Source organism: Leishmania martiniquensis, chromosome 9 (assembly GCF_017916325.1).
Source record: "Leishmania martiniquensis isolate LSCM1 chromosome 9, whole genome shotgun sequence".
NCBI lineage: Eukaryota > Euglenozoa > Kinetoplastea > Trypanosomatida > Trypanosomatidae > Leishmania > Leishmania martiniquensis.
The window spans coordinates 306,022-332,763 of record NC_090144.1 but is presented as its reverse complement, the minus strand read 5'-3'; the positions used below and the strand labels follow the sequence as shown (position 1 = coordinate 332,763).

The 26,742-nt window shown below is 63.6% G+C and overlaps 4 protein-coding genes across 4 annotated transcripts; all 4 read left to right on the top strand.

Moving 5' to 3' along the window:
* Positions 1–454: 454 nt before the first annotated feature.
* LSCM1_07601 (uncharacterized protein) lies at positions 455–4,207 on the top strand (the record flags this gene model as incomplete). The annotated part of the gene is made up of 1 exon (XM_067324966.1): positions 455–4,207. One exon carries the CDS (start codon positions 455–457, stop codon positions 4,205–4,207), a length of 3,753 nt encoding a protein of 1,250 aa, XP_067180811.1.
* Positions 4,208–4,793: 586 nt separating this feature from the next.
* LSCM1_07600 (uncharacterized protein) lies at positions 4,794–5,492 on the top strand (the record flags this gene model as incomplete). Its single annotated transcript, XM_067324965.1, has 1 exon — positions 4,794–5,492. The coding sequence occupies one exon, from the start codon at positions 4,794–4,796 to the stop codon at positions 5,490–5,492; it is 699 nt and encodes a 232-aa protein (XP_067180810.1).
* A 924-nt stretch (positions 5,493–6,416) lies between these two features.
* Positions 6,417–8,612, top strand: LSCM1_07599 (uncharacterized protein; the record flags this gene model as incomplete). The annotated part of the gene is made up of 1 exon (XM_067324964.1): positions 6,417–8,612. One exon carries the CDS (start codon positions 6,417–6,419, stop codon positions 8,610–8,612), a length of 2,196 nt encoding a protein of 731 aa, XP_067180809.1.
* Positions 8,613–11,653: 3,041 nt separating this feature from the next.
* LSCM1_07598 (uncharacterized protein) lies at positions 11,654–26,437 on the top strand (the record flags this gene model as incomplete). The annotated part of the gene is made up of 1 exon (XM_067324963.1): positions 11,654–26,437. One exon carries the CDS (start codon positions 11,654–11,656, stop codon positions 26,435–26,437), a length of 14,784 nt encoding a protein of 4,927 aa, XP_067180808.1.
* Positions 26,438–26,742: the final 305 nt, after the last annotated feature.

Sequence of the window (26,742 nt, the reverse complement as noted above, 5' to 3'; positions counted from 1 at the left end):
GCTTCGGGTGACTGGAGCGACCTGTGGAGTCGTCTTCCACACAGGTGTGTGTCGGCGTGGTGGGAAGAAGGAAGTCGGGCGCAACGCCCCTCTTGTCTTCTCTGTCTCTCTCCCTGGTGTGCACCTGTTGAAGGCAAGCGAGAGGCGTACACACACGCGCCTCGCCTTACCCATATGACTCTGCCAGCCACCCCCGCCGGTCGCCTCCCTAATCACCACGACCGCGGTGCCGCCCCATAAACGGCTCTGTTGCTCCCTCTCTCTCGCTCGCTCCTGCGGTGTAACTTCTCTTTACATACCCAACTGTGAGCGTCTATCGTCCTCACCCCCCCCTCTCTCTCCTCCATCTCCGTCAGTGTGTATGTGTGTGTGGTGTCCGCAGCGTCCGCCTTCGCATACTATCCGAACTTCTCTCCCTAAGGTCCATCATAGCACAGCGGCACCGTCAGTCGTGATGTCGCGTTGGAAGTTGCACACGCGCAGTGGTCCTGAGACTCTACCAACAGAGCCGGCAGAGCACCAGTCGCAGCCGATGTCGAGTACCGCCGAGAACGCGCCGGGGCTGGACCCAAGAAGCACAACTGACACCGCGCAGCAGCCGTCTCCAGTGCACAGCAGCGACGACGACGGCAGCTCCGTGGGCGTCTTGGCAGACGCGGAGGACTCGTATCGTCTCGTCGTGGAGCACGACGAGCACTTGGGGCGCGTTCGAGCCTACACCGACTTCTACGATCAGCTCGCCTGCATGAAGAGAACGGAAGCCGGCGAGGCCACCCGCGATGGCGACGCGCTTCCGAGGCAGAACTTCGACATGCCTCCCATCAGCACGTCACCGTCTTTCTCAGAAGTGCGGACGACAGCGCATGCGCCCGACACCCCGTCACAGCAGCGGCAGAGCGCTGCGCTGGGCACCTGCCCCTCGCCAACCTCTCTCGACGGCATGCTGGCCGACCTCGGCAGCGAAAGCTGCCTGACGGCGCCGCTCGCTTCTACAGCGCGCAGCGATCCGCAGCCACACTACGCGGGTGATCCTGGCGCTTCTGTAACTTTCTCGCCCAAGATGGCCGATGCAAAGGAGGTGAGCTGGCTGCAAGCTGAGAATGCACGAATGACGGTGGAGCTGCAGGCGCGTCAGGAGGCTGTGCAACAGCTGCAGCAGTTGCTCCTCGAGGCTCGCGAGGCTCTGCTCCGTCGCGTCTCGATCGAAGGCGGTGAGGGCGACGCCGCGGGCGCGGTGGCGTGGGACAGGCAACAGCACCCTTTCTCAGCTGCCCCCAGCGGAGGGGAAGCAGCAGCAGTGCTGGAGGATGCGTCCAGCCTGTCCGCACTGCACCCCCCGCCCTCGACGGGACTGCCGCTCGGCCCCAAACACTTTCTCTGCAGCTTTGACGTGGGCCACCCCTCCACCCACTCGCGCTCGGCAGCGTTCGACGTGGCAGAATTTTTCTGGGCTTTGCGCGTCGCGCCGCCGCCGTTGTTGTCCCCGCTGCATGACGGGTGCGGCCACAGCGAGGACGGCGGCGTGTTGGCAACGTTTCTACGCAGCCCGCTGGAGATGGCGGACGAGCGCCCACAAACCGGCGGTGTTTACGGTGCGACAGGCCGAGCGGTGGGGAAGCTAACATTGGCGTCGGCAGAGCAGTTGCCGTCTCACAAGGTGTCACGCTACCACCCTCACGACGGGTGGCATCATCATCAGCAGCGGTCGCACGCGGAGACGGAGGAGGCTGTCCTCGCACGCGAGAGTGCGTGGGTGAACTCGAGCTACTATTGCTACAATATGATGGACGAGATATCAAGCCTGCGCGTGGTGCCCTCTCCTGACGAGGACGCAGGGCGCATCAGCCCCGCAGTGCGTGCCGTGAGCGGCAATCCACTGACGCGACCGCCTCTCAGCCACGTCTCTGCTGCCGCGCTCTCGCCTTCAGTGCCGGCACCCGAGTGCAGTATCTCGCTGTCGAGCCCGACCCCACACAGCAGCCCTGCAGCCACGTCGCCGTGGCCGGTCTTCGAAGGAGCGCCGGGGTTACTGTGGTCCCCGTCGTCGCCCGAGAGCGCGGCCATGTCGGCCGGCAGTCTCTCCTCGCCAACCGCTCGTTGCTACCGACTGCAGTACCTTCGGAGACTCTGGGTGACGTCGGTGTTGCGGCATCTGTTGCTGTTCCTCCTCGTCGCGCTGGCCTGTGCGCTTCTCTTCATCCCTGACGTTGTGCTGGTCACTGTGAACGTCTTCGACGCCGCCGAACGTGAAAACCTCCCCGCTCTTCGTAACCGCCTCGGCTACAGCTCCCTGCTCGTCTTGGCGAGGTTGGATGCATGCGCACTCGCCTCCCTCCTCCTCTGTGGCGTAGTTCTCTGGATTAGCGGCTGGCAGCAGGAGCAGCAGACCGCGACTTCGGCGATCGCGCAGCAGGAGGATGTGGAGAAGGCAGCGGCGGTCGCAGTCCCTGCGGCTAAATCAGCGGCTCCCACCACCGCCACCACCACAAAGAAGTTGTGGCACCGCATCTTCTCTGTCAATTCGGTTGGTGCCCTCGTCCACCTCATCCTGTGCGCCGGCACAGGTCTCATGTTTTGTGGATGCATTCTGCTCCGTGAGGGTGGTCGTAATGCGAGCCTGTCACTAGCCCTTCTCGGCGAAACCTTCTACGGCGCCGGGGAGGCGCTACTGCTGGGAGGACTGGGCACCATCGTGAGTGCTGAGGTTGGCGTAGCTGCCGGTGTGAGTGTCAGCCTGCAGATTCTACTGATGGCGTGGCTTATCGTGAATGCATTCAGCTCTTTCGTCTTGCCCAAGCTCAACCTCTACGTCTACATCGCTGCAGGCATGGTAGACGCGCTTGTGTACGTGGCCGGCTTCATTGGCGCCTTGGTCTTCAGCGTTCTGATGCTGTGCCCGCGTGACCTGGTTGATCGTGCCGCGCGAGCACACGCTGAGGATATTACGCCGCGCAAGCTTTGGTCAGCCGCGCGATACGACGTCTCTCTCGGCTTCTTTCTACGAGCTTTGACCGTTGCCCTACTGACAGCGGCGGTGGTGCTGCTCATGAGCTGCGGCTTTGCCGTCTTTATCCCTACGCAGGCAGCCGTAATGGCAGTGACTGCGTCGGCCAAGTCGCGCGAGCTAATGGGCAACAGCACTGGCACGGGAACGGGGACGACGGGGTCTCTTGCGATCTATCAAGACCACTGGATCACGCAGCAGCGCCGCGCACCGGTGCTTCTCTTCACGTATGCACTCTTGGCAATGCCGATGTGCTTTACCCCGCGCTTGGCGTCGCTCATCAGCCGATGGTGCCCTGTGCCGCTGCTGACAACACTTCTGTGCATTGTGTGGGTCGTCAGCACGGGGGCCTCGTGGGCGCCAGTGCTCGACCTGGACGCGTCGCCATCGACCAGCGGTGCCAGCTCGGGAGTCAGCAGCGGCAGCAAGAACGGCGGTGCCTTCACTGTACTCTCGGCGGTGCTGTCGTGGTGTGGTCGCACTTCGATACGCCTTGCAACGCGCCACGCTCCAACGCCATCCACCGATGTCTGCGGCGCCGCCACTGGCGTCGTCTATACCGTCGTCGTCAGCAGTCTGCTGCGCTCGATGGCGAACGCTGGAGTGGCGTTGCCCGTCATGCACCTGAACCGGCGGCGCATGGTCGTTCACGAATGGGATTGCAAGGCGGCGGCGGCGGTGGCAGCAGCAGCGGCCATGCGCCTCCCCAGCGAAGCCACACCTCTTCTGGTAGTCGGTGCGCGGAAGGGGAAGCGCGGCAACGCCGATACCGCCGCGGCGGAAGCGGAGCCCACCGATATGGCCGCCGCTCTTGATACAGCCTCTACCAGAGCCCCCATGCCCATGGCAAGCCTCGCCCTAGAGGGGTGGAAAACCCCTTCAGAGGATCTGCAGCGCTGTCCGCGGACGCAGTTGCGTGGCGGCCCGGCGGTCATGACCGTGCTGGCGTGTATGCTGATCATGGTGGTGCTGCTCGTGTGCGTGACAGTCATGACGATAGCGGCTGTGCTACTGACGAGCCGTGACGAGTCGCCGGTGTATGCGAACCCCCTCCTGCCTGGCGTGACGTTGGATGCGCACCTAATTCTAAAGAGCACCTTGACCTGCGTGCTGATTGCAGCGATGCTGGTGCAGTGGGTGGAGGTGAGCCATCGGATATTGCCGCTGCGGCGGCTGATCGCGTTGCACGTGTGCGCGAAGTGAGGCGGGGCGGGGGGATGGTCACACGGGCACTTGAGGTGCCGCTTACGTGGGCGTTGCGTACCCACAGCTCTCGGGCGGGTGGCGGTTGCGGACGCTGTGAACCATTCGCGCAGCACACTCGACGCTCAAATCAGAGACGCTTAGTAAGAGAAAGAAGCAAAGGTGAGAGAACTGAGGAGGGGTGGAAACGCTCCGGGGAGGTATGCCGAGTGCATCTCAGCCGAGTTCAAAAGCCCTCAGTGGAGGCAGCAGCAGCAGCTGATGCGGTGTCGCTGGTCCAGGTGTCTGCAGCGCTCTCTTTCCTGCCCACCCATCTCACAATGGGGGGGCAGCGTCGCCTCTTTCCCCAACACTCGCTCCGTTTCTCATGCGTTCTCTGCTCTCCTCTCTTTCACGCGGCTGTCGCGTCTCACCATGCGCGAACGGTGTCGCTCACATCCCGTCAGCCCGTTTCTTTTTTCCCCCCTCCCTCAACGGTGTATGCGCACTAGCACGTGTGTGTGTGTGCGCGCGCGTCTCCCTCCCTCGTATACACGCAATTTCAAACGTGCACAGCCCCTCTGAGCACTTCGTCACAGCAGCCGACATGGCAACCACCGAGCGTGACGGGAGCGACCGCAATGTGCTGGACTTCAACACCTACGAGGACTACCTAGATCAGCAAGTCACTGGCGAAGACCTCTTTTACCTCGAGGACGAAGATGCGGCACGGACGATTGTGGAACTTGGATACAAAAGAAAGGATGTGCTCAGCCGGGACGAGTTCGAGGCAGCGCAGCAGCTCGCGCGCACTGGCCCGCTGAAGCGACGCGAGAGCACGGAGGTGATCACAAGCGCCGGCAAGGATGTCAGCGACAGCCCGTTGCTCACAGCGCTCGCCAAGCGCGAGGAGCTGGTGCGCACCGGCAAGCTTGCAACAGTGCTGTTCCTGCGCGACTATGTTAATGGGCAGGAGGTGTCCGCCTACATCGACTACGGCTACCGCCTGCGCAGCGAGAACTTCGAGGCGTACTTTACGAAGGAGAAGAAGCTGCTGCCGAAGCGCAGTGACCTCAGCTACTATAACTGGAAGACGCACACGCTCTTCTACAACAACAGCCCGACCTTTCAGGTGCTTGCCGACAGCTCACTGGGGCTCGTCATGAAGCACAAGCGCGACCGAAAGGCCATCCACGTAGACCCTAATGCGCCATCGCCGGGAGAAAACTGTAGCCGGACTGTGGTGCCGTGCAAGGACTACTTGCAAGTTGTCATCTACGACCACGTGACACGACGCAAGAACTGAGTCGCACTCACACGCACACACGAAGGCACACGCATGCCCCCCCTCCTCTCTCCCCTCTCCCGCTGCTGCTGCTGTTGGCGGAGCGGAGGGTATCGCTGATGCGTTCAGTGCCCGCGTGGCGACCACATTCATTGCTGAAAGCGGAAAGGAACTTGCCTCACTGCATTCGATGTATAGCGACACTCCGATTGCCTCCCGTGGGTGCCTGCGAGTCCTTTCATGGAACGCTACTCCGCCACACGAGTCACCTGGTCGGCTCGGTGACCTCTCCATGTATGTCTGTGTGTCTGTCTGTGTGTGACGTTCACACTGCCGCTGAGGGTGAGGCAGTGCGCATAGGCCCTCCCCCTACTCCTCCATCGTACGCAAGGGGGAAAGTCACGCAGGTCAGAGACGTCGTCTCACTCACTGCGTCGACACTTCCCCCCCAAAACACACACACACACATGCAGGCGTACACATACAGATAAGCACCTTACCGAGCCCGAGGCCACATGGAGAGACGAATCCATGAGGCTTGAGAAAGGGCCGCAGCAGCAGCGTACTCATTGCCTTCGCCGTCTCGCGGGCTGCTTGATGGCCGTGCATGGTCCTCTTTTCTCTCCGCGTGCCTCTTCCACTCTCTGCTGTCCAACAACTATCACGTCCCCCCCCTACACACACACACACCTCACTCAACGCACTTTTGGGCCACACTTTATCCCGCAACAACAACACATCGCCTCACGCCAAACAAGTCCTGCCACACCGTCCGTCGGCAGCTGTCATCTCTTTCACCCCAGCCTTTGCTTCGATTCGTCGCTTTTGTGTCACTTCTTGTCTTTCCTGCATCTCTTCACTTCTTCTTCTTCAACGGCATCACCGTCGTGCCGGAGTACTCACCGTCTCCCCCTCCCCCTCCTCCCCTCTCTCTCTCCCTCTCGCATGTCGTCGGACTGCGCCAGCGCGGCCGGCGTGCAGCCGCCGATGGCCCCGAAGAGGCCACATCGCGTCACGTTCGGCTACGTGGCGGGGGAGAATCGCGGCCCAAACCCAATAAACCCTCCGCGCCACCGCGAGGACCCATACTTCTGGATGCGCAGCGATGATCGCAAGGACCCGGCGGTGATAGAGCATCTCATGAAGGAAAAGGCCTACTTCGAGGCACGCAGCGCCGACACTGCGCAGCTGCGCGAGGACATCTACAACGAGCACATCTCGCACATCAAGGAGGATGACATGTCCGCGCCGTACGTGAATGGCTCGTATCTGTACTACACCCGCGAGGTCAAAGGCAAGTCGTACAAGATCTATTGCCGCGTACCCAAGGGCAGGGCGCCTGGCGACGCCGCGGCGGAGCAGATCATCATCGACGTCAACGAAGTCGCGGATGGCAAGCCGTTTTGTGACGTGATGGAGGTGGCGCCCGCGCCCCCAGCGCACGACCTCGTGGCCTTCTCTGTTGACATGAGCGGCAACGAGGTGTACGCCATCCGTTTTCAAAGGGTGTCAGACCCCTGCCAAGTGATCGCCGACACGGTGGACGGCACCAACGGCGAGATCGTCTGGGGCGCAGATCACACCTCCTTCTTCTACGTGACAAAAGACGAGGCGCTGCGCGACAACAAGGTGTGGCGCCACGTGATGGGCCGGCCGCAGTCCGAGGACGTCTGCCTCTACGAGGAGGGCAATCCGCTATTCAGCGTCTTCGTCTACACGGCCGCCGACAGGAAAACACTCTGTGTCGGCTCTCAGTCATCTGAGACAACCGAAGTGCACCTGCTTGACCTGCGCAAGGGCAACAGCTACAACACGCTTGAGGTTGTGCGGCCTCGTGAGAAGGGCGTGCGCTACGACGTGCAGTTGCACGGGACCAGCCATCTTCTTATCCTCACCAACGAGGGCGGGGCGGTGAACCACAAACTTGTCATGGTGCCGCGCGAGCAGCCCGGCGACTGGTCAAGCGTGCTCGTGGGCCACAGCGAGGATGTGTTCATGCAAAGCATCGTCGTACGCGCGCAGTACCTCGTCGTGGCGGGCCGCCGCGCCGGGCTGACGCGCCTTTGGACGATGATGGCGGATGCGAAGGATGGCGTCTTCAAGGCTGAGGCAGGGCTGCGCGAGGTGGAGATGACGGAGCCGATCTTCACGGTACACCTCGTGGAGGAACAGATGTTGGAATACGAAGAGCTGACCTTCCGCATGGAGTACTCGTCTCTCGCCACGCCGAACACCTGGTTCGACGTCAACCCGCAGGACCACTCTCGCACCGCTGTGAAGGTGCGTGAGGTCGGCGGCGGCTTCAATGCCGCCGACTACAAGGTGGAGCGCCTCTTCGCCACCGCACCGGACCGGGTCAAGATCCCTCTTTCGATTCTCTATCACAAGAGCCTGGATGTGAGTCAGCCGCAGCCGTGCATGCTATACGGCTACGGCAGCTACGGCCTCAGCATGGACCCTCAGTTCAGCATTCAGCACCTGCCCTATTGTGACCGCGGCATGATCTATGCCGTAGCCCACATTCGAGGTGGGAGTGAGATGGGCCGTGCGTGGTACGAGATCGGCGCCAAATACCTCACAAAGCGCAATACCTTCTCCGACTTCATCGCGGCAGCCGAGTGCCTCGTGGAGGCGAAGATGACGACGCCGTCGCTGCTGGCCTGCGAGGGGCGTAGCGCGGGAGGTCTGCTGGTGGGGGCGGTGTTGAACATGCGTCCCGATCTCTTCAAGGTTGCCCTCGCTGGCGTGCCGTTCGTGGATGTCATGACGACCATGTGCGATCCCAGCATCCCCCTGACGACGGGGGAGTGGGAGGAGTGGGGCAACCCCAACGAGCACAAGTACTACGACTACATGCTGAGCTACAGTCCCATTGATAATGTCCGCGCACAGTCGTACCCGAACATCATGGTCCAGGCTGGCCTCCACGACCCCCGCGTCGCCTACTGGGAACCGGCCAAGTGGGTGAGCAAGCTACGGGAGAAGAAGACGGACGACAACGAAATTCTACTGAACATGGACATGGAGAGCGGGCACTTCTCCGCCAAGGATCGGTACAAGTTTTGGAGAGAGTTGGCGATCCAGCAGGCGTTCGTGTGCAAGCACCTGAAGAGCACCGTACGCTTGCTGGCTCGCAAGTGAGGTTCGTGAGCATCCGCTCCGCGGTACAACGACAACGGCGACTCATCCATACACATGCACGAGGCTCATACGGTTTCACGAAAAGGGGGAGGAGGCTGTGCGTGTGTGTGTGTGTGGTGAGAGCCAGCGCGTTCTCGCTCCTTTCGGCTATGCAAACATATATATATTATTTATTTATTTATTTATGACGGTCTGTCTTGAACAGGTCATGCTGGCGACGAAGGCTCCTCCGCCCTCCTCCCTCCTCCCTCCCCTCACCACCCTGGCAGATGAGTGCACCCGTCCCTGTAGCATACATGCATATATATATATATATATATTTGTTAATCGTCGTTCTGGTGCTCACGCCTCTTTATTCTTGTTGTGCACTCCTCTCTCGGGGACATAACAGCGCGGTGAGATCTTTAGGGAGGGGATGAAGGAGGTGGTGGTGGAAGGGGGGAGGCACCAGCACAGCAGATGTGAGCATCTAAATTTGCCTTTCACCGAGCCCTCTTTGTGCACCATAGGGCCTCCGTGTAAGCAACACGCACACACACACCGCCCACTGAAGTCGGTTCGACGAAGACAACTATGGCGATACGTTCGTTGCCTCAGAGGGTGACTCTTTCTGTCTCGCCCATTCTGCAGCTCCTCCTCCTCCTCTGCCCCCCCTTCTTGCCCCCACCTCTGAGTGCGTCGGGAGTGGTATGGGGTGGTGTAGAGGGACAGGGAGCGGAAGGTACTTTGTAGGCAGAAAGGGCGAAAGAGGGGGACGACGAGCTGATGCGGGGCCTCCAGCACCCCAGCACCTCCCCCCTCTCCTCTTCCTCCTCCTCCGCTGACTGCCACGCTTCGGAGCAGCAGAGATGGCCGGTGGTTGGGGCGGCTGTCCCTCTCCCTCTCCCCTCCCTTCCCTTAAATCGTTCCTTTCACCAACCCCCTCACAAAATTCATGCTGTTGCTCGCTGCCGCTTCGATAACTGACTCACGCACGAGCACTCATGTGGTAGCTCACAGCAAGGCGCCCGACAATCGCCTTGTGGGCACCCCCACTGGCCACTGCGCGCAGACATATACACGCACGCGAGAGAGAGCACACAGGTACGTATACAAGGCTCTTTTCCTTTCGGCCAGCGCATCCAATAAATCACACGCGAGTGCGCCACGACTGTCTGTCAGTGTAGGTGAGCCGCCATCTTTCTCAGCCTCTCCTCACGTCTTCTCCCTCAAGTGGCTGCCCTCCTCTGGCGATCTGTTCGCCTCTTTCAGTACACCCTCCCCCTTCTCCCTCTCTTTCTCTGTCTTATGTAAAACTGTGCTCCGCTTCGTTGGTTGCGCCACCTCAGCCTCTGGCGCATCTCTCTGTGGGCGCAATCGTTTCAGGGAGGGAGGGAGGGCTTCTCTTAGTCGCTTCCCTATAGACTTCCCCTCCCTATTCTTTATTTCCGGCGCTCGCACTCGCCCCTCGCCCCTCCTCCTCTTATACCACCTCCAACACACGCGCAGACGCAGATTCCCAAACAGACCTGACTGTCAGGCTGCGCACGACTCGAAGGAGGGCAAACAAAATGGCGTTGCTGGAAGAGGCACGCCGCCAGTTGGATGCGGAAGTGTGCAGTTATGTTCACAGCATGCAGCCCGCCCCGCATCTCGCGCCGCCGCCCAGGCACGATGTGAGCACGACGGCTGAGGCGATGGTGCGCAAGACCCTCGCCAGCGCGGCCAACGCAGCAGCCGCGGCCGCACCGGCAAAGCCGTCCAAGGGCGATGGAGCTGAAGGTGGGAGTGGCGAGCCGTATCATACACGCCAAGCGAGCGGCAGATCGAAGGCGCCGAACGCGAAACGAGCCCGCACTTGTCTGCAGGCAGCTGTCAAGAAGCTCCAGTGCGCCACCCTCGTGACGGCACAGGCACTATCCACAGACGACAAAGGTGCCTCGGCCCTCCGCAGGAGTGCTTCGAAGAGTGCTCTCGCGACGCTGCCCACACTACCGTCGACACGCCGCGCAGCTGCTGCAAAGCGGAGCGTAAGTGATGACAGTAATCCCGGGAGGGCGGCCGACACCAGCACCGGCGAAGACGGCCGCGCCTCGAGGGCCAGGTCTCCCCCATCGTCGCCGCGGCTGCCTCCCCTCTCGCGCTCTCACACCCCATCGCTGGTCTCAGCCACGCCTAGCTTGGTGCGAACGGTGTCCTCACTCACCAGTGCCACGGCGGCAGGGACGGCACGTGGGAATGCGGCGGCGCACACCGCCAGTACCAACCTGCGCCGACTTCATGCCTCCTTGACGTTTACGCAGGACTGCCTTCGCTACGCAAGCACTCTCGCTGAGGCGGGACTGGGCAGCGACGCGCAGCGTTACTTCCTGCAGCCCATCGCCCAGGACATCACCTCCCATTACGAGCCGGTGCTCGCCCGGTGCCTCGAGCCGCACCCGCGGGCGGACGTTGAACTGCCACGCAAATGGGATGGCGCAGCGGCAGGCTCGGCGATGGCGGCAGCGACAGCCCCCATACGTACCCCTCGCCGGCAGCACGCGAGCGTAGGCGGAGGGCGTGGCCGTGAGGAGCGGAAGCACACGTCCATCGCTGGCGGGGCCGACAACGCCGGCAGCAGCGGCACCCAACAAGCCTGGCAAGACGCTAACGTGGCGGAAGGCAACTGCGTGACGGTCGACCTCGATGTCTTTGCGCCGACTATTCCGCTGCCCTTGACTCTGCAGCTGCACAAGTGTGTGCTGCACTACGAGGCCCTTGTCCTGTACATCCGATTTGGTGAGATCATTCAGTCCGATGTGTACGGCGATGCGGCGGACTTCGCAACAGCCCTGGAGGCGTGCGTGTGCCTGGAGCAGCTCGTGGAACTTGAGCAGCGCGTCTTGCGCACCCTCCCCTTCAACGCCGCCGACGTCCTGAAGCGCGAAGAAGCAAAGCTGAAGGAGGACGTTAGCCATGCAACCAGCTCGCGCCCGAAGACAGTCGACGCTGTCGTCGTGGCGGGCTGCCGCCTGGTCGACTTGATCGCGGAGCCGCCGACAGAGGCGCCCACGTCTGCGCCCATGGCTCACAGCGCACGCGCGCGCGACAGCGAGGTCTCCCCACGCATCTACGCTGTAGAGGAAACAGCCGCGCCGGTGCTCTTTGTCATGCGCCAGTACGTGGCAAACATGTGTCAGCGGCTGCTCGCCTACCTCTCTTCCACCTCATCTGCCTCGACAGCAGCCATGGGCATGGCATCGTCTCCGCCGCCCGTGGCGCGCGCCAAGGATGGCGCCAGCGCCATTGTCCGCCGCATCATCGAAGCCCTTCGCACCTCACTCTCCATGTCGGAGCTGCATCACTTCGATGCGCACGGCCCCGTATCTGCCCCGCCAAGCACCGCGAATGCGCCTATTCGTGGTGGCGGTGCCGACAAGACGTGCCTCCCGCTGGCCACCGTCGAGTATCTGCCCTGGCGTCTGTACGAGTACTCGCTGCTCCAGAGCTGCTACACGCACCTGCATGACGACCCATCGTCTTGCGCCGCCGCAGTCGGGGCGGCGCAGCAGGCCCTGCAACGGGTCCTGCAGCTCATGGAGCTTGAGTATTTCGATCCTGTGCCCCCGCCCGCGTCCTCGGTGCACATCTTAGAAGCCGCGGTGCAGCAGTGCGCTGGCCAGCTTCTGGTGGCAACGTGGAGGGCAACGCTACTGCAGAACAGCCCACCCTCGGCAACGCGGCCGTCTTCAGCGGTGGAGGCTACCTCAAAAGCTACGGTCAATGGTGGCGGTGGTGAGTCTCCGCCCAACTCAACCGTGACGGTGGCCACCGCCAGCTCTGCCATGGCCTTCATCACCGCCCTCACTCAGCAGGCAGCGGCGGTACTTCTCTCCATGCAGTGGTCGTCACCCTCGTCGACTTCAGCGCCGTCGCTCGTAGACTCACCACCGCGCTTCACAGTGCAGCGCAGCCAGGGCTTGGGCATTTCCGCCGGTGACATGAGCGGCACCCGTCTGCTGGTAGTGTTGTGGACGTACATCGCGCAGGTGCAGCAACAGTGCATGCTCCTCGGTGGCCATTCGGATGCAGCTGAGGCGCTGCGCGCCGCTGCAACAAGCGATCTGCAGTACGACGACAGGAACACAGCAGTCGCCGACGCAAGCGATGCGGCAGGAGGCGGGAGCCTCGGATCACCGTCCACTAACGGCTCCTCATCGCCAGGGCGAGAGACGTCAGGAGAGAAACCCGCCAGGAAGGGTAAGCCCCGCAACTCCATTAGTGGTGCAGCGGCGTCCGGGAAGCACAAGCTGGACAAGGCAGCGGAGGAGGCGGCGGCGGCGCAGGCAGCAAAGGAGCAGGCGGCCGCCGGTGCGACATTGTCCCTTCTGCCCAAAGCTATTGCGCACCAGCATCCCAGCGTCGTGGCTGTGGCTGCACGCTTTCCACGCATGACACTAAAGCTGATTCTGCAGTTGACCACCATCGTCGAGGCCGCCGGTGTGGCGCCTCGCTACGCAGGCGACGCAGACGGCGCTAGTCGCAGCGGCATCAGTGAAGGTGTGACACGCGCATCGGCAGGGGCGCGGCGGAGATCGTCGACGGTCAGCGCTGGTCTTGGCACTAAACGTAATGCAGACCGCAAGTCGTCCAAGGGAACGCGCAGTCGCACTGCCAGCGTGATCAGCCTCGGCGAGGCGGCGGCTTCATCCCCAGCCGGCGGCGCGTGTGGTCTGTTCACAGGCGTGCAGGTGCGCACTCTGCACGCAATGTACCGGGGCTGCGTGGAGGCGCTGGAGGTACTCCTCCATGGAGCCGCAATGGCGGCGACAGAGCGGGCACCCGTCGGCGCGGAGGCCTCCGTGGTACCGCCATCGTGCGTGTGCCGTGGTGTTGGCACCCGCCTCGGCGCCCTCACACGCGCCGCCGTGCTGCGCGATGCGGGAGACACCCTGCGGTTGAGCGGCGGTATCGATGTGCTCGCCGGCAGTGCCACTGAAGCTCTTGGCGATGAGGCAGCTTCTCTGTTTGCGTCGGGCGGCACTGCCGACGTCAGCGCGGCAAGCCTTGAAGGCGAAGTTCATGCAGCCTTAGAGGCGCCGGCGTCGCTCATGTCGCGGTGTTTCCTGTACAACGCGGCGGATGCGCGCTGTCTCAGCCGCTTCCTGACATGGGAGACGCTCCTCCTGCCCTCGTCAGTAGTGGTGCCGGAAACAGCTGCCGCGACCGCAGGGCGTGGTGCGCTGGACGGCGTCGAGGAGGCTGTGCAGCTCTCTGTCGCAGCGTTTCGTACGATGGCGGCAGCTTCCTCGCAGCTTACGATTGTTGTTCGGGTTGGCGTGGCCTTGGAGGTGTGGCTGCGTGGTCAGCGGCAGCATGCGGCGGCAGCCGCCGCGCGCAGCGGCAAAGGGGCGAGCTCCACCGAGAAGCCAAGCAGCAGCAGCAGCAGTACAGCCGTACTCTCCGCGACGCGGTCAATGTCGACGGAGGCCTGCACGCGGTGCACGGAGCTGCTCCGCGTATGGGCGCTGAATGTGCTGCTGCAGCAACATCTGTATGGAGTCACGAAGGACGAGAGTGCGCTGACGGCAACGCTTCGCACATTTGCTGCGGTGGAGTGCGCACTCAGCAGTGCTGACGCCCCCGCCTCTACCAGCCCCCTGCCACACATGCAAAGCCACATAGAGGAGCACGCGGAGTACACACGCCTCTCCTCGCTTGCGCAGGCGGGTTGGCGGCTATCTCAGGTTCAGCGGCAGTGCGCCGGTGGCGGTGGTGGTCGTCGTCGTCACTGTGTGAGCCAGGTCGCGTCGCGTGAGTTCACCGAGAACACAGCTCGCCTCAGCGTCGACGGTAGCAGCGGCAACGATGGAACCGGTGGCGATGCGCATGTGCTCCCCTCAGCGTCCCCGCCGTCGCTGCGGCTCTACAGAGCATGTGCGGCACTCCTTGACTCGGTCACCGCCACGCTATGCGTACCTCAGCCGTCGCCGTCGTCTTCCTTCACGGACGGCGCGAGCGAGACGTTTGATGGCGGCAGTGCCGCCGTCATGGCCGCTGGGGGGCTTCATACGCCGATGATGGTCGTCCTCTCAGTGCTGCAACCTGTCGTGGCGGAGGTCGCGCCGTTTCTGCTCCGTTGCAGCGGCGAGCTACGCAGTCGATGGCTGCAACATCGCGCGCTCCGGCAGATGCGCCAGGCGACTGTTATTCATGGAGACGCGGCCCAGAGCGAGACGAGCGCCGCTGCCGAGCACGCACCCCTGTCCGCTGGAGAGCGGGAGGCGGATGAGGAGGCCGCCTACGCGGCGGTGGTGCTGTGCGCGTTGACGTCGATGTGGCGCAGCGGGGCTGACAGTGGGACGCCGCTGTCGGACGACTGCGCTGTGGCCAACGTGGTGCGCAGCGTCGAGTACGGATTTCTGCAGCTCGTGCCAGCGCTCCCCTCATCACCCGCGGCAGCAGGGGTGACAGCAGCAGCAGCAGCAGAAAGGTGCGTCCCGCCCGCGCAGCTGACGCGACTCATTGCGCACGGCTTGACGGCACGCCGATTAGCAGATCGCGCGCGGGAGCACCTCCAGCGGCATGCAGAGTCCCTGCTAGCGCATGTGGTGCCTCAGAGTGACATCAAGGGTGCTGGCGCGCGAACCAGTTCGTCTGTCCCGGCTGCAGCGGCCGCTACGCCATGCGAGAAGTCATGTCATCACAGCCACCTGAGCTTGGTTCGAGATGCCTTCACGGAGCTCACCTCTCTGTGGGTGACCGTGCGCTGGCAGCTCGCGCGTCTCCAGGCACACAAGAGCAGCCACAACGCCCAACGGATAGACCTAGAGACTCTGCAGGCGCGGCAGCAGCGGCAGCAGGTGTACGGGCGTACAACCGCAAAGGAGCTCCGTATCTTGCGTGCTCTTGAGGAAGCCGCTCCAGCGCTGCCTCTCACCGCAAAGGACGAGGAGGTGCGCCTCCGCCGCTGGGTTGCGGAGCAGCGTCAGCTGCAAGCGCCGCCACGCATGGCGGCGGCCACAAACGCGTCTTCCTTGCTCCTCGATGCGCTTGTGTGCACCGCGCTGGTGCCGCTGAACGTGGCCGACCCGAGCGCACAGCAGCGGCTGCTGGATGAGGCCATACGTGCCATGCACCAAGCTGAGGAGGCGTGCGCCTCTAAGAAGGCGCTGAAGCGCAGCGCGGGCCTCCACGTGGCATTCTCGCACTCTGGCGCGGCGACAGCGGCAGCGGCTGTGGTGCTCTACTCACCGTTGCTACTCTGGTGTTACGTCGCGGAGGCGTGCAATGCATATGGCACGCGCGAGCAGGCGGAACGGGCCCGTGCGGTGCTGGATGCGCAGATGTTGGAGGAGGCGCCGTCTATGACCAGCCGCATCGACGACGCAGGTACTGTGATGGCCGTCACCACCACCTCCTTCATGCAGCGACTCGTGCTTCAGCCGAGCTGGTCTGCACTGCAGGCGAGCAGCACGACAACGCGGCTCGCCTACTGCCGCGCGCTGAGCACCATGGCGGCCTCAGGCAGCGATGCGCTGAGGCGCTTGCAGTTGGTCTACCGACTCGTGCTGGCGTTGCAAATCCAGCGGATGCCTGACGCGTCAGAGGCGCACGGTAGCGGTGTAGAGGGCACCGCGAAAGGCTCCGGTGGCGCTCTGGCGAGGAAGCGAGAGACCATGTCGTCCTCCCCGCTGGCGGTCGATACGGCCCAGCAGCTGGTGTCTGCCATCTTAGCATACTTCACGTGTAGCAGCGGCAGCACCAATGTCGGCCGAACGCCGAAGACAGCTGCGGCGCCGCTCCTCCTGCCCCCGCTCGTAGCGCTGTGTGAGGTGCTGCTCGAACTATCACCCTCCTCCCCACGATGGGTCGATGCAGCGATTCAGCTTCTCGCTGTGCGTGTGCTGACGCTCTTCAAGGAGCAGCTAGTCTACGTCATGTCATCGACCATAGCCACGGCCGGCGCGGATGCGATGCTGCGGCTGCTTTGGGCAACACTGATTCACGTATGGAACAACGTCTGGCGCAACCCCAACGTGCGGCAGCGTCGCTTGCTGCTCGCGGTGGCGCGAGAGACACAGTGGGCGCGGAGCGTGTTGGATGGGCACCAGTCTCTGATGCAGCAGCAAAAGGCGGCGCCTGCAGAAGTTTCGGTGCATGCCGAGGCAGAAGAAAAGCGTGCAGGAGGTAGTAAAAGCGGGCGCCACGCGCGCAACACGGGCAACAGCGTCTCCGACGCGGCACTCGGTGTCCACGGCAAAAGTGGCGCGTCCCCGAGCCCAACGCCGTCGCTTGACTTCCCCGGCGTCGTGTACCTCTCGCTGGAATGCGCGCTCGACGGCGGGGCAAGGGTGCGGGAGGAGCGCGAAGCGAAGACACAGAAGGGAGACGGCGGCGCCCGTGCCCTCAGCGCTGTCCCTGCTCCCTTTTCGACTGCCACGGCAGCTGCTGGCGCGGCAGACTTGCTCAAGCAGAGCCCCGCCGCTGCGCCAAGCACAGTGATGATGCACGCCAGCGTTCCGGTTGAACTAGTGGAGCTCTTTGAGGACGTACTGTTTCATGTGCCCGCGCTGTGGCCGCTCATCTCTACCGCTGCGGATGGCGGTGGAGTGACGGACGCGGATGCTGGAGCGGAAGGCAGCGGCGGCGGTGCCGCGCACGAGGCAGTGGGCGCAATGGCGTCACCGAAGCAGCAACGGCGAGGCAAGGCCGGTGCGGAAGAGGCAGATCAGCAGCAGCAGCGGCGGCAGCAACTCGTAGTAGGCTCGCCCGCAGACTTTGTATGCCTCGCAGGTCAGCACGCTGCGCGCGTGCTGCGCTTGCAGCCGGCAGCGCAGATCGCGGATGCACCATCGTCGCCCGCCACCTCTGGCGCGTCGTCATCCTTGCTGCGGTTGCAGGGGGTGCCTGCCGTATACGCCGATGTGGCAGTGGCGCTTCGGCAGTACGGCACGATGATGGCCCATAGCGCGGCAGGTGGGCTTACCGGCACTTCTGGCGGCACCCGCAGCGTCGGAGGCGGCCGCGGGCACCCCGGGGGGGGAGCCGCTGCTGGAGGTAGCGGCGCGGCTTGTGCGGTTCTGCTAGACGTCCTTGCCACATACAAAGATGATCCTGCCTACACCAAAGTGGCTGTGCACGTGGTGCGAGAGATGCTGACGATGTGCAGCGACGCTGAGGACAACATCGACAACGGCAGTGGCGGGGGTGTTGGCGCGGCAAGCTTGAGCACTGGCACCACCGCTGTTCGAAAGCGCAATGTGGGCAACAGCGCCCCGGGTGCAGAGCTCAGTATCACCTCCATCGCGGCACGCAGCACGGCCGTCGCAGCCGCCGTCGCCATTGTAGCGGATGCGCGCCTCGTCATGCGCACAGTGAGAGAGCAAGTGGAGCAGAATCGACGCTGTATGGAGGGCTATCTCGGCCGAGTGAAGTCAGAGACGCAGGCGTGGCTGACGCGTGGCGGGTACGTCTTGACTAATGGTCCTCAGCTACCAGAAGCCGCGAGCGCCAGCGCCGGCGCCGACGAGGCATCCACCACCACAGCGTCGGGGGGCAAGAAGGTAGCAGCAGCAGCAGCGGCGGCGGTAAGCACCAAACGGCGAGCTAATCGCGGCGCTGCAGGCAAGTCGGCTGTGCCAAACCGCAGCAAGATCGACGACGAGGACGAAGAGAAGGCGGAACTTGAAGTGGACGACGCGCCATCCTACACGACCACCCGGCGTGTGTGGAGCTTCACCGAGAAGCAGAAACTGAAGCAGCTTACCTGTGCGATCGCGTGGTGGCGCCGACGCCGAGCGGCGCGGACGCTGCGGCAACGCTACACTCAGTATAACATGCCTTTCATAGCCCAGCTGCACCTGTACGAGGCAGCATTGCTTCACATGGGTGCAACAGCACAGCGCGCGGCAATAACGCACGAGCACCATGTGCAGGAGTTGCTGCGCCTCGTAAGCGGGGGCGGTAGCGTTGACGGAGCTGCGCGGATAGGCGTGGCTCTCGACAAAAACTCCGCTGCGGCTGCGACTACTTACGGTGGCGTCCCGGGTAGTGGCACTCCGGCTGAGGCACTGGAGGGCTCGGCGCAGATCACCGTGGAGCTGCTCCAGCACTGTACGCGTGCTGCCCTATTTTTTCAGTACCTTTGGCTGCCCACACGTGCCAGTGCCGCGGTGCAGCTTGCAGTGCGCCACCTGCAGCAGACGCATGTGTCCCTGCCATGGAAGGGCTGGTCCGCCTCCTCAACGGCGGCGGTCAAGGCGCTAGTGAAACAGCTTCTGACGGTTCCGCTCTTCTGCATCGCCGCGGTGCAGCATGGCTACTGGGACGCTCGCCGCGATGTACACGCAGGGGTGCTCCAGCCAGCGGTAATGAAGGTCGGCGCTGACGTCAGCTGGCACCGTCGCTTTCGCTTTCATCGAAATGCCCCCTCGCTGCTGTCGCTGACGTCGCTGCTTGGACAGCATGAAGAGATGCAGTCCGCGCAGGAGGCCCGCTCGTGGGTGCTGCGGCAGCGCAAGCACGAACAGCTGAAGCTGCGCCTGTGCCTCGAGTCTGAGGCGGCGACTCGGGCAGACGCTGAGCGGGACGAGGTTCAAGCGAAGGTCTCCATTCTGCAGCGCACGCAGGAGTGGCTGCCGCAGCTGAAGCAGTGCGCAGCGGTAAAAGCGGCTCTTTTAGCCGCCGCTGAGCTCTTCACCTCCTCAGTCACCGGCCTCGATGGCTCCCAGTCGCGTCACGGAAGTCCGCCGAGACGCCCCCATGCGCAGCAAGCCGCCTCAGCGCCCAGTCGTGAGTCGCTCTACGCCGCCGCCGCCGCAGCAGCAGCAGCAGCCGAAATTCAATACTTCCCATTTGAGGGCGTATCGCCAGGCAGCGGCAGTAGCGGTGGTGACGCCACAGGACGCGCCTCCGTCGACGCGGACAACTACGGCCTCGACATGCGTGAGGCGACCCTTATCGAGCAGCTGCTGTCTCTTGCCCGCGTAGTGGTCGCCATCCAGCCGACATTCTGCGAGGCCGCGTACCGCATGGCACAGCGCCTCACTGCCGGTCGGTACGCCGGGGATCTGTTGCCGCTAATCCTCCAGATTGAATGCGAGGAGCGTGGCGACACACGGCCAGAGTCGCGCGCGGCGTACGACGAGGCAATACGCAACGTGTCCGAAGGACTCCTGCAGCTCCGCTCTGCACGAGCAGCGCGAGCGCAGCTGTCAGCCCTCGAGGGGCACACAACCGGCACGCAGGAGAGGCAGCAGCGGCTGCAACCCGCCCCCGCGTCAACTGCGAGTCCATCTGTGGAAGCGATGATTGCACGAGACCTCAGTACAAGCGACATTCGCGCTTCTTGGAAAGCTGTCACAAAGGACTACCAGCGTGCTGCTCAGAGCCTGCGCGCGGCGGGACTCCTCCAGCCCCTGGGCGAGTGCCTTTGCGAGCAAGGTAGCCTGTACTATGCCACCCAACACGTCGGCGACGCTGCGAAGCGGTGGTCCGACGCGCTCGACTGCTTCCTTGCCACTCCGCATGCACTGGAGAACTGGCATCGGCACCGCACTGCGCCCCCTGCGCCACCCAGCGGCCGTCGAAGTCTCGAGGAGCTGCTGTGGATCGCGGCCGCGCTCAGCGCTTTGGGGAATGACGCCTTCCCGGCGGACAGCCCACGCGCTACAGACGCAAAGCTCCTCTGCGCCCTCCTCGTCCACCAGTACTGGCGCCTGCCAGGCGTGGTCTCGGCCGCTGCCGCTCGCGATGGCGAGGGCGAGAGCGAGAGCGACACCGTCGTCGCCCGGACTCAGCAGCCGCCCCTTCCCCCCGCGCAATACGTTCTCCTTGACGTGCACCACATCAGCGCCCCGTTCAGCGACGCACTCCGGCCGACTGTCACCGACGTCAACCAGCAGCGTGCGCCGACGGGAATGCCGGGCGCTTTGGCTGACGTGACGCGTGGGCTGATCTCGGCAGCGCAGAGCCTTCTCATGAGGCCCCCCTCCACATCCTTCAGCAGCGAGTCCACCGTCTTGGCGGCCTTCAGTGATTTCATCGCCACAGCCGTGCTTCAGGACGTTGAGCTGGCAGTGGAGGCGCGGCTGGTGCGTGCGGCGGCGGCGGCACACCTCGGCAGCTTCTCGGTGGCGATGCAGCACATCTACGGAGTATGCGTCGGCACCGGGCTGCCACAACCGATGAGCGCCCTCCTCAGCTCTGAGGAGACCTTGCCAGGTTTCTACTCGCTTGGGTGCGCTGCTGCGTTGCTAGCCGGCGCTACGGCCGCTGCAGCGGTTACCTCGCTGTCATCGTCGCTGCCGAGCAGCCGCAGTGCGGTGCTGTCATCGTTCTACAGGGATCGGGAGAGCCCATCGTCCCCCCACAACATCGCATCCGTGCGGGCGTTCTTGGCGGCGTGCCTGCCAGGGCTCTCCCTGGACACGGTCGCGAAGCACAGCATCGCGGTCGGCAACAGTGAGGCGGGGGTCCCTGGTGGCCCACCCTTGGGCACTGGCGTCCTGGCGTCAGCGGCCCTGGAGGAGCGCTACGGAGCGTGTCTTACGCGGCGAGTGCAGCTGGCGATAGCAGAGCTGCTGGTGCGTATTGGTACGTGCGACCCATCCTTCCTGCATATGGCACCCCACACCGTGGCGGCGGCGGCGATCTCATCGTTGGCAACGACAGCCTCCTCCTCCTCCGCGTGGAGCAACCTCGCATGCGGTGTCGGTAGCGGTGGCAGTGGCCAAAATCGAGCCCCACCCTTTGAGAACGCAGCACCGCCATGCGCGGGCAGCGGCGGTAGCCGATCATCGCCACCTCCACCAGCAGCCGGCCGCGGCGATCGGCCTTTCAACGCCTGCACCGAAGCCTGCTGCTACGCCAGCGCGCTCCTTCAGTCCCTGGCCAGTGCAGACGTGTGCTTCACTCTCACTGGACGGGCCTCGCCATCAGGCGTGGAGGGCGGGGCCGCCGGAGTCGGTGCATACCGCCAGTCGGACAGCTTCGCGGCCGCGGCTGCGTCGTCTTCGCAGGCGCCAAAGGCGCGCGCCACTACCGTCGCCCACGGATCCGCAGCCAGCACGTCTGGTGCAGTCGCCGCAGCGCCCCTTGGCGATGCGTCGAGGCAAGCGGACACCACCGACGGTGGCGGCGACAGCGGTGGTGTTGCGCCCAGCTCTTCCTGCGCCGCGTGGCTAGGCAGCCTTGGAGCCATCCGGCAGTACGCCCTTCTCCTCGCGGCAGAGCTCCTCGCGGCTCAGGGGCACTACAGCGTGTGTGTGCGGTGCCTCGCCGCGTCCATCGACGAGCATAATGAAGCACAGAAGTACGAAACATATTGTCAGCATCAGCAGACCTTATCGCCCGCCCCCTCTCAATCACATGCAGCATCCACCATCACCTCCCCACCGTCGCGGTCGCCGGCACCACATGCCTTGCTGAAGGGCCTCGGCTTTCAAGCCGGCAATCAGGCCCTGGCACCGCTTGTCTTCAGCTATGAGCATTGGGCGCGTGTCTGGGTGCTCATGTGCCGCTGCTATGGCCATCTCCGCCAGTATCCACAGCTGGAAGAGGCGGCGGGGACGCAGGGGCTTCTTCTGTGCACCGCCTTCGGGGTGGAGGGGGCAAGGAAGTCTGGAGAGAGCAGCTCCTACAAAGATGTGAGCTTCTGGACTGTCTTTCAGCTGTATAGGCTCTACGCCTTGGTGCAGATGGGTCGCGTGCGCGAGGCCGGCGATGTCGTCGCAGCGCTGGAGCTCGCGTATTGTCCGCCAGCGACAGCCTCGTCATTGGCTACTGTCACAGATGATTCGCCCCTGATGGGTGTCTCCGAGGATCGATGGGTCGCGGTCGACGCCCTGCAGTGGTGGCGCAAGCATCAAGGCGAGCCACTTGATTCGGCCTCGTCGCTTGACAGCCTTGAGCAGCTGCTCCGGTTGGCGATTATGGAGCATGGTATACTACCCTGGCGGCTATCGTCGTGCTCGTCATCGCTATTGCAGCAGCAGCAGCACTTTGTGCTTTTATCCCCATCAGCCCGTTCCGTCCTCCCCTCGCTCGTGCTGTCGCGCTGTGCAACGACGGCGACGCTGTGGAGGCTGCATGGCATGATCAATCACTACGCGCTGCAGCAGCAGCAGAAGCCCTCCTTGACGACAAAAGCGGCGCCAATGGCTCTTGGTGAAGTGTTCGGCGACGAAGCACGAGGCAGCCGTCGCGCTCCGCAGCAGCGCCTCACAGCGCTAAGCCGTAGAAACGCGAGCAACAGTACCGCCACCGGCCAAGCATCCACTTCGCTCACCCCCGGCGCTGCTGCGCCAGCACCCAGTAGCGCGGCCGCCTTGTTGATGCAAGCGCTAGAAGTTGTCAGCCCTCAGTACAGCACGTCGGCGCACGCCAGCTGCTGGCTCGAGTCCCAGTTGTGCGCAGCGCAGCTGAAGGTGCGAGAGGTGTGTGCGCATCTGCTGGTAAGCTCGCGTGAGAGTGACGCGGAGGCGGAGGAGACGGCTCGAGGCATTCGCACGGCAGTTACTGAGGCAAAGAGAACGAGCGAATTGGCGCTTGCAGCACCTCAGACAGAGACGCCGCTGCTATTGTTGACCAGAGAGGATGCGCTCCGCGCCCTTCCGGCTTCTGTGCGGGATGTGTGTGATCAGCTTCTCCGCGTGTTGCAGTGCTGCGTCGAGCTACCGGTGCAGCGGCACTCGTGGGTACGCGCCATTCTGTTGGACCTGACAAGGGTTGTCTCGACGTACGTCCGCGTACTCCGCGCGCGCCAGTGCCACACGCCGCTGTCGCAAGGGGCACAGTGCACATCGGCGGCAACTAATGTCGAAGCCAGCGTCGTGTCGCAGTGGGAGAGCATCGCCGCCGCGTGTGCACTCCTGGCGGGGCTGGTCTCGGACATGGAGCAGCGTGTGCGCACCGGGGCAGACAGTTTCCGCTGCTACGCCACAGACCCGCGCGTCACCGCTGCCACGATCGCGATTATCGAGGCGAAGGCTGAAGGGCAGGGGCAAGCACCCTGGCCAGAGTCACTGTGGGCGGCGTTGCGGCGCACCCAAGACACGGTAGGCCGATTGGCTCCCGTGACGCAGCGCAACAATGCGGACGACAGTGGTGCGGCAGCTTTCGCAGACGTTCTCTCGCACCCATTCTATAGCAACCCCTCCGCCCATCCAAAACAGCTCCCGGGCGGTGGTGCCGTCTCTTCTGCGGGCAGTACGGGCGCCGACTCAGACCGTGGCGCCGGGGCGGGTCGTGGGCACAAGAGCGGCAACAAGCGACTGAGCGGGTGCACGGCGGTTGGTGCGGTGCCAACACTACCTGCTGCAATAGCAACGCAGCTGAGTGTGCCGACAATGGCGTTAACATACGCGACGTTGTGCAATGAAGCGGCTGCGGCTCGCGCGCTGACACCGGTGGCCGACGCTCTCGAGCACGACGTGGCACAGCAGCTGCTGAGTGGCCATCTGCAGCGTCTTTCGGCGCCAGCCAACTGCACGTATTTGTGCTACCGTGATCACGAGCGTCAAGCGCTACTGGAGAACATCGGTGCGGTGCTCACACAGCAGCAGTTGCAGCAGCAGCAGCAGCAGTCCTCAAGGCGCAGCGGCAGTGGAAATCACTCCCGTCGCGCAGGGCCGGTGGGGGCATCATCGTCAGGCAATGCCGCGGCTGGAGCGGGTGGAGGAGGCAGCCCTCTGCTGAATGTGAGCCTCACGGAAGCGGATATGTGGAAGGCACTGGCGCCGCCGGTGTTGCTGACCAGAGTCCCGACCAGCCTCTTCTCCGCCCTTGGCGCCGATGCGCTGGGGGCGCCGCTGTACAACTCCGTCGCTGCCGCCGCCGTCTGCGTCGTGACGGGGGCGGGGGCTGCGGAGGGGGGAGCATCGACCACCGTCGGTCGTGAAATCAGCGATCGAGCAAAGACTTCACAGGCGCGAGCCTCCCCCAGGAGTGGTGTCCGTGAGGAGCGCTGGCAGCTGTTCCTGTCCGTGTCGCCTCTGCAGGATGCGGAAGTGTCCACGGCACCGCCGGCCCTGCTGCCCGGATCGGTGGCAGCGTCTCTCGAAAACTGCACTATACTGCCGCCAAGCCACATCCTCGCCGTGGCGGCTGCAAGCGCCGAAAACGGTGGAGCAGGCGCAGCAGCTAGGTCATCGGCCACAGCATCGGTGACGTCCATCGCATCGGCAAGCGCCTTTGGCATGGGCGGCTCTCGTGTGCGCAGAGGATCACGGCAGTGCGCCTCTGGAGGTGGTGCAGGTGCAGCAAGCAGTCATGGCTCCCGCGCAGGCGGTCCAGGAGCGCTTCTTGTCAGCAGTATAGTAAGCGGCGCGGATCGCGGCGCTTGGTGGCCGCCCATCATCCCTAGAGCGGCAGCCTCCACACGTGAAGTGTTGGTGCCGTCGACAAACTGGGCGTTACTGAATTGCATCCAGCTCTACCAGCAGCAACAGCAACGTGAATGGCCTCGACAAGACACCGACGGCGGCGTCAAGCAGTCACCGTCGTCATTGGCGGCTCCCGCTTCGCCTTCCGCGCGTAGCGCTCGCAAACTAGGGAGGAAAGGCAGCTTTAGCGCACCCGTCACAGCGGGGACCACCGCAGGCAGCGGTGCTGCGTCCTATGCAGCAGTGCACAAGAACGATGGCGCGGTGCCGCCATGCGAACCGGAGCCGCTGCGATGGACGTGCGTCTCTCTGGAGATCTCCGGCAGTGCAGTGCGCACTCTGCGTCGACACCTTCGCGCAGTGCGAGCGTGCATGGGGCGAAAGGAGGCTCAGGAAGTGGCCACTGGCGGTGCAGGCGAAGGCGCCTCTGCTCGCAAGAGCGGTTGGAGCAATAGCAAAGGCACGGAGGACGCTGCGAGTGGCGCTTCCGCTACTGGTGCTACGGTAACGATTGCAGTGGAAGCCCACGGCTCGAAGAAGAGAGACGATCACAGCCTGGTCGCCGCCCCACTCGCTGGCGGTGGCAGCGGCGCGGAAAGCGATGCGGTTAGCGGCCACGCGGCTGTAGGACGCAGTGCCTTGGCAATCGCTGTCGCACAGGCCCAGGCGGCCCTGCGGTCGCGCATGATGGCAGGCGGCAATGGTGGTGGCGGGGTGAGTGGCGTGGCTTCAGTTGGCAGCGGTGCGCCTCTGCCCACCGCGCAAGGAGCCGCAGGAGATGGCGGCGCTCGGGCAGGCTTCAACAGCAGCTATTCTGGAGGCTCCTCCTCGGCGGCAGTGGCGAGCGGCAGCACAGCGCCAAGCCCCTCGACCTCTGCAGGGCGCAAGACCGTGAACAAGGCGAGCGCGTCGGGGCGTCACCCCTCGTACGGTAATGGCCACAGTGGGCATGGTAACGGTGCCGCAGGTGCAAGCGGTGCAGATGGGCAGCAAGCCGGGGCACACTTCACCCATAATGATCTCGCGGACGCCGCACGGGCGCGACAGGTCACCGAGCGCCGCCTACGGCTCCAGCAGCTCGAGGAAGAGCTTGACGAGGCCAAGTCAAGCCTATTGATGGAGCTGCTGGAGACCATCGTGAGCGCTGCGTCTGCGTCCTCGCTGTGCCCCGCCAGTGTCGAGGCTATGCTTGACGAGGCGCGCCTAGAGGCGAATGTGCAGCGACTCCTTCCGCGGTGTGCCCTCTCAGGTGACGTGATTGACTTCCTTGAGGAATGGCTTGGAGGCCACGCGGTCCTCAACGTACACGGCAGTGATCCCGACCAAGGCGCTGGCGGTGACGGTGGCGACAACGCCGACAGCGATGACAGCTTCGGCAGTGGCAACAGAACCACATCCCTTCGCTTCTACAACCCCGGCTTGCATGAGTGGATGCAGCGCATCTCGCGCTTTGTGGTAGAGCAGCAGCAGCAGCGGCGGTGATGCGCCAGCTCGAGTGGTCGCCCTGTACCCTTTGTCTTGGCTTGTTTTGTATATGTAAGTATATATACATATATATACATGTATACGTATATATGTATATATGTATGTATTTATATAAATATATATACTTATATATACATATACGTATATATGTATATGTATTGGTATGTGTATATATATGTATGTGCGTGTGAAGAAGGGCGGGTGAGGTCCTTTCGGGCCTGGACACACGCACTCTCTCGCTCTGTCGTGGGTCGCCTCCGTCTGAGCAATGTGTCGCCCTTTCCCCTTCCTTCACAATTTGG